This window comes from Manduca sexta, chromosome 10 (assembly GCF_014839805.1).
Source record: "Manduca sexta isolate Smith_Timp_Sample1 chromosome 10, JHU_Msex_v1.0, whole genome shotgun sequence".
Lineage (NCBI taxonomy): Eukaryota > Metazoa > Arthropoda > Insecta > Lepidoptera > Sphingidae > Manduca > Manduca sexta.
Window position 1 is genome coordinate 6,189,356 of NC_051124.1, and position 7,479 is coordinate 6,196,834.

Below are 7,479 nucleotides of genomic sequence, written 5' to 3' on the forward strand. Positions count from 1 at the left end.
TAGCCGTTATTAGTGTGCCTGTCTATCACCAAATCCGTTGCAAATATAACAAGTTCTTATTCCAAAAGTTGTAGAGGACCGGGCGAATAGAAGCGATTAATAAAAATTATAGCCCTACAGCGTAGCTGTGGGATCGTCAGATAGAGAGAAGGTTTCAAGGTGACTAAACTCCAAAACAAAATTGAATAAGTAATGGTGATTTCATAAACTCGTTTGAAAGTAAGAATATATTATGACTAATAGTTTACCTGTGGATACTTTACAAGCTTACCTTGACAAACAATGGCTACAACAATACAATATTCATACATAAATACTTCGTTAGCATATGCAAATACCAAAGATAACCTGTATAAAATTATTTTCCATTTTTTTAAGTCTGGTCGTTTATTACACTGCCCTAAAGCGGGTTGGCGGATCTCTGTTATAATAATAGTAATAATACCAGCCCTGCAACTGTCCCACTGCTGGACCCAAGCCTCCTTTGCCGCTCATAGGATTGAGAGTTTAGTCCATCACGTTGACATAGTACAGGTTGGACTTGGAAGGCTTCATATACCTTCGAAATTGTTATAGAAAGTTTTAGTTAAGGTTTTCTTACATTTTTTTTCCTGGTGTGATATCCATAGTAGCGCTTTTATCTCACCCAGTGCTATGGTCCAGGAAAAAAATTGACGTTATATACAAATGGTGCTTTTAAAATAATGTGTGATAAATTTAAATAAAGATTTTGGATAATTTGCCATTTATACATACAGATCTCATCCATTCCACTGAGATAATGTAATGTTATCTCTAGATATCGTTTCTCGTGTTGAAACCTTGAGTTGTGTTATCAAGATTTGGATTTAAAAATACGTTCCACGGATTATAAATGGATATAAACGTTACAAACTTAAAACTAGTTTCTGTGTATCTCAAAGAAATCATTATCATTTGAATAAACGAAAAGAAAAAATCCACTGGATGATTCCACTAGATTCGTTATAATATTAGTAAGAAAAGACTTACCTATATAAGTAGTTATAAACATTTTAAGTATAAATAAAACATATTAACTTCCAAAATATGTTTTGGAAGTAACAATTTATATGCAACATTTTTAAGAGATTGCTAAAAACAATAAAAAATTTTTGTACCCAAGAAATTCATGTTATATTTTTAGAAAGCGAATACACAAGTCTATACATAAAATATCATAGAATATCCCAGCCTGGATACAAAAACGAGACGCCAACATGACAGATATCAAGTAGATACACGGTTGGTTCTAAGAAATCTCTATTCAACTGCACCACTAATGAAGCTCATGTTACTTTCTGAGTATAAATCGTTTTATCATAAAAGTTGTTAAAGTAGATTAAAGTAATGTTCTAATTCGAACTGATGAGAATGGTTATATTCTTTGAAATCTTGATTCCTTGACTAAGACGCAGAAATGAAGTCTCTGTAAATGGAAATGTGAAAAAAGGAAGTAATTATTAATTAATATAAATAGATATTGTTTTTGAAACTGCTTTAATTTTGATCTTAAGCGAAGTTAAGTTTAAATATGTACAATATTGGCCACCGTTAGTCGTTGCTTCCTTTAAGGTTCGCCAAAATTATGTCAACTTATTTTATGTAATGTACACCAGATAATCGATAGTGTTCACTATGGTGACTTTATTATTATAATAAAACAAATTATAACCTAATTAATAATAAGTAATTTTATAGCAAGTTTTCAAGTAGGTAGTGATTTTAGCAATAGATGATCATCAATTTGCGGTTATGTTAAAGAAAACCTTGTTATTTGTAAGACCATCAATATAGGCCGTAACTAACATCGTAAGTAATAAATAGACTACAGGCCAACTTTCCCCGTATGAATCACAAGCAATGTGTACCACCTTACCAATTAGAGCGAGCGTCTAGAGACATTCCTTATGTTGACTAAAAGAACTTTATTGCATCGTTTCCATAATTATGTAAATATATTGATTTAAGACTGATTAAAACATTTAACGACCGATAGAAAAACTGGTTTACGCCATCTTGAAACCGAACGTTTTATTCACGAAAACATTTCTCCGTGTGACAAAATATAGAGTTGGTATAAAACTGTAGGTAACTTCCATTGTAATTGTGACGAATGTCATTGCAACTTTGAAGTTGTGGATTTATGATGTGTTAATGTGTCAACTACTTTCCTGAGAAATCATTATATTTCTTCAAGGCGAAATTAAGAAAAACAAATATATTAGAAAACGTAAACTATTTCTCAAATTGAAAACTATTTTAAACTACAGTCTATAAGAGATAAGGATGGTAACTTTACCCTTATACAAAAGTTACGAAGCTATTTAACAGTCTTTATACTAAGCTTATGTCAACGTAAGAGGATCATAATTATTTCACCATTGGAAAATAAAGAAATTAAGGACAATGTCATTACCAGGAATCACGTAGTGGAAGCGACTTCAATTCAATTCTTAGTAAAATTGATTAGACGCCTACTTTCTCTGTATGAATCATTATGGATTATTTACACACAGTTAAAACATAATCATTATTATTATTATATTTATAATCCTAAGCAAATTAGAATGGACTGTATCATTGTACAATATAGTAAAATTCTTATCTTACCAATATATTATTAAGATTAGATTTATGTTTATCCTGTACTTAGTTAAAATGCTCCTAAAGGCCCTTAGAAATACTTTTATAACAAAGACTAGGAAACGAATAACTTTGGTCACCTGTATTTAGTGATCACGAACGCTTATAATTATGCACTATATCAGAAGAATAAGGAAGGTTCTGCCAGCCTTGAATTAAATTAATCGAGATTAATCGAGATCGAATTCATAGTCCGCAGAAGTCACACTCATAGCGATACGCAACATGGTGCTACTTCAGGTTGGCCGTTAGATTTCAACGAAACAGTGGTACCTACTACCCTGATCGTATTCATTCATCATATTCATGCTGTACTTATTATGTCTACAACCTGACTCTACCGTGTCTAAATGTCTTACTATTTTTTTTTACCATTCAATGGGAAGTTAATGCAGATGTTTAGGTTCGGCCACGTCTTGGACTTATAGACTTTTTTCTCGGAAGAGTACACAATAGAACGCTTATTCTTGGAAAGGTCTTTCATACTAGCGGAACAGAAAACAATGTCCAACGGGTCAAAATTTGTTTAAAAATCAAAGCAAAAAAGTCAGAAGCGCGTGCGTTGCGTTTTGAACCTGCGGACATTCGTCTCGATAGCCCGTTCCAATTCCAACTAGGCTATTGCCGGTTAAATCAATATATTATTAGGTGATAATTAGAGTGTGTAGCAACCTTCCTTCCGTTGCGGTGGAGGACGGAAGCGCCACGTGACTCGCATCGCCGCGGTGCGTGCGTGCGTCGCTCGGTTCACTGCCCATTGTCTACACACCATAAACGTTGTCTATTTACGCCATAGATAATATTAAACAGGAACATATATGCCGTATGTACTTGTGTAGAACCTTATTATAATACGCCTTTGCTAACATGACGCTTCAAAGTTCATATTTTAACTGTAATATAGTTCGAAGCTATAACTTATAACAATGGACATTTCTTTATTTTTTAAAACTATTTGGTTTAGGTTTAACATTATATTTATTTATTTTTATCGTGTGTCACGCGATGGACTTGGTTAACTTGTTAAAGTTCTGGTATAGACCAGTATAGAAGTATAGACTTCATAAAACAATTTTAGCATTTTAGACAAAAAAAGTACAATGCTTTTTAGCAGGGACTATATAATCTAAGCCTATAGTTTTTTATTGGTAGACTAAGATTACGTAGAATTCTTAAGATTACGCTATAGGTAATCGGATTCATTCTTTATTATAAACTAGGTACAAGAAGGTTGCTAATTTGTGACAAGTTCTTTGCGCGTTAAGGTTTGTGTTCGACAAAAATCCTGATTAAAAAATATATGCAAGCTCCCAAATAGGTATTATATCATTAATGAATCATACCTCAGAATCATACCAAATGTCATTATTAATAAACAGGTTATAAATAAAATACCTATAATAAGTTTGCGGCTGAGGTTTTCCAAACATCACAATGATTCGGAAATGAATTAGCACTTTGTGTTGTTATAGTTTATTTCGTAAGTCATGTTCTATAACTGATTATTGCTATTAGATACATCATGACAAATGATTATTTTTCCAAACAACAAGCTCTTTATTTAGTTAACTCATTGCTAGTTCGTGACTCAACTTGAAATCCGTAAGTTATTTTTGGAAAGCATAAATGCATAGGTAAAGACAGCAATTTTAGAGTTTTTTTTTTATATATATTTATTTCAATAATATCAATTCTAAACGTTTCAGTCACAATATTACAATTCACAAATGTGATAGAAACTGGTCAAGCAATATAATAATCATAAAATAACCATTTTAAATTATGTACACCTAGATTATAATTATACAAGCAGACTGAGTCTTAAAGTAATGAAATAAATAAGTAGATACGAGAGAGCAAAATGAATTGATTAGCAAGAGAATAATAGATAATAAACATGCATATGGACGGTACAAAAACGAGTTCATGTCTCTATGTTTATTTTTAGCTAGCACATATTTTACTAATATGTAATAACTTAATACTGCGCTGTCGTCACTCGTCACACACGCTCACAGACACACATGCCATCTCGCCACTTACTCCAACAATGGACACTTATTATTATAATAAACGCATCAGAAACGAATATTTTGCAAACATAGACTTAAACATAATAGGTAAATGCGCTGTAAGCCTCACATGATTAAAGCGTCTATCTACAAACCTAACGACTTAGGAGTAACTATGAGAGTCTTATAATAATTGAGATATTTTTAATTTACAAGTACTGGTTAATCAAAGTTCATTTGTAAATGTACAATGAATATGCGAAGTGAATACAGATGGAGCTAGTTGCATCGTGTGCGACCATGATCCATACAGATGCTTCGAAACGAGAGCTGAGCACCGTTACCTTTTGCCCGCCGGACGCAGAGGATGCGCCGACCTTATCGCCTCCCATTATGCCTGACTTTAATTGAATGCCCGCAGATATCGACAGTACAGTAAGTCGTCACCCTAGCCGGTAGCCCGAGGCCTTATAAATGCACTTCAGCCCTTAATGTGTACTTCATTATATCCCTAACGTTTCTAACAAGCTGTTTACACTACTCTAAGCAGTCTCTAGTTCTAGATCATAAATTAACACAATTCACTCGTTATCACAAAATGCATACCGTAGCACGTAAAATGCTCCGATATTCCGGTGGCGTGCTCAGGGACGGAGCTGTCCATAATAACCACGTTGCGATCACTGCGTCCGGTACGGTCAGTCTTTATCCCGCAACAACTCTGATTTCGCACTTTTCTCGCTCCCATTAAACGAGAAGTTTGCGTTATCCTTTTGTTTGTAAGCTTTGTCTAGTTTCGCTGAAGGTAGATCGTTATCGTCGGATGCAGCTGTCGTAACCGGTGTCACCGGAGCGGGGTTAATGTTTTCACTTCGGCAGAACTCTTGTAGCCAACGTTCCGAGTTGTACGATGGTCCTTCTCCCCCCAATTCCGCGGGCAGTATATCAAGCGGTAAAGCATCATGCAATGTTGATAAATTGTTTCCATGTAGCACTATGCGCTCTCTCGTTTTTGCTTTTAAATAAGGTTTTATAACTGCAAGCGCGGTCTCCACGTACCAAGGTTGACCGATGAAATGTATGCTCTTAAACCGAATCGGCATACAGTCTTGTAGACAGTCGATCATCATTTTTAGCACCTTAGCTTGTAAACTGCATGATTGTTTAAAAGTAAATTCAGTCCAATCGACGATAATCACATAACCGTTTGCTTGATTTTGTACATTTTCAAGAGTGCGTTCCACAGTGAGCAGTAGGGCTCGGAAGACAGAGAGCAGGGGACAGGCGTGTGGGACCCAGTTGGAGGCGAACATGAGCAGCACGCAGCGGCCGCGCCTGTCCCGTTCGGCCAGCACGCCGGGAAGGCCATCGGCAAGCGCGCGCAGCACGCCGCCATCTGCTGTCGCCCACAGTTCCGGATGTTCGCGTCGATGCTGATGATAACGCACTAATAGTTCAAAACTTTGTTGCACATCGTGTTTCCTCGCGTATAGAAACCGCCGCAAAAAATTGTCGTCTTGACATCGACTTTTGTCACGTAGGGCGAGGTTGAGACTGGAATCCACAGTGTCTTTGAGTGCGACGAGGGCGCGCTGTCTGTCGCCATCCGTGAGCCGCTTCCTGGCCGCCTCGCAAAGCCGCTCATTTTGCATTTGATGCAGTTTCCAGTCGTATTCAGCGTACTCGGTCATGACTGGTTTTGGTGTGAGTCATGCGGCCTTTCACTGTCGTAACGCGTAGTTGCGCGCGCGCCGCTTGGAGCTCGATGCCGACTGCGCAGAGTGCTCGCGCCGCGCGCCGCCGCCATCGCCGCCCGTTCATTAAACCGTAAAATGCTTCGTTTACATCCGCCAATCACTATACCGAGCTAACTTGCCGACTACGTGATCTACAAATACTATCAACGCGACGCAAGGAGATAAATATTCATATATTTATAACGATTTCATAATCGTTTCTACATTTTATCACTATTCGATAACAGGTACACAGAATAAAATTAAAATATGAATCATAATTTAGTCCATCTATGTTTTAAATCTAAATTTATGGATTATGACTCATTTCAAATTGTACATCAATACATGCAATTTATAAATAGCATGACCACCTGGAGTTTAATTGCGGAACCTATTATTCGAAATTATCCTAAGTACGATCAGTAGACAATTTATAACTATTTTTTCCACTTGTTGCAAATTTTACAAACAGGCAGAAGCATTCTCCGCAAGTCATACTGGATAAAACAAAGTGTGTAACTAATGTGTCATCTAATCTTATGACAAGAAAAAAAAAATAAAAAAATCATAAGATCTTTATATATATGAAATTTACTAAAAATACGCTACGTACCGTATTACTTTTAACCTTCGAAGCAGAAAGGGAATTATTGTAAGTATTTCAGCTGATAAACTGTTTTTTTATTCAGTGTTTTTACATTGCATCATATTTTATATGTTTTTTTTATTACAAAGATAGCACTTTTTTACAATAATCGGTATTAAATTTTAAAGACTAGGTGATAAGAACAATGTATCATAATAATATTGTTCCAAAGATTGAATAATCTGAATAAATTTTCGTGCGATATTTCCCAACCTACATATATTACCAATCTGTCGTTTTAAAGAAATTTGTCTACATTAGCTTTCCTATGGATAAATCCATACGAAAGCTAAAGTAGACAAATAAAGTAGCACTAAAGTGCCAGAAATAAATTAAGTGAAACTCCAATTAACACATCATTTACCAGTTACTCTTAGAGGGTTGGTGGGCGATCCAGCCAACAATCAGGGGGCTCGCG

The 7,479-nt window shown here is 35.7% G+C and overlaps 1 protein-coding gene across 1 annotated transcript; it reads right to left on the minus strand.

Moving 5' to 3' along the window:
- Positions 1 to 4,121: 4,121 nt before the first annotated feature.
- LOC115455842 (clavesin-2) lies at positions 4,122 to 6,529 on the minus strand. Its single transcript, XM_030184584.2, has one exon. It carries the CDS (start codon positions 6,365 to 6,367, stop codon positions 5,375 to 5,377), a length of 993 nt encoding a protein of 330 aa, XP_030040444.1. The 5' UTR covers positions 6,368 to 6,529; the 3' UTR covers positions 4,122 to 5,374.
- Between the last annotated feature and the right edge of the window lie 950 nt (positions 6,530 to 7,479).

What these genes read in the sequence shown, in the direction of transcription:
- LOC115455842 (XM_030184584.2), bottom strand. Translation starts at nt 6,367, where the DNA reads ATGACCGAGTACGCTGAATACGACTGGAAACTGCATCAAATGCAAAAT.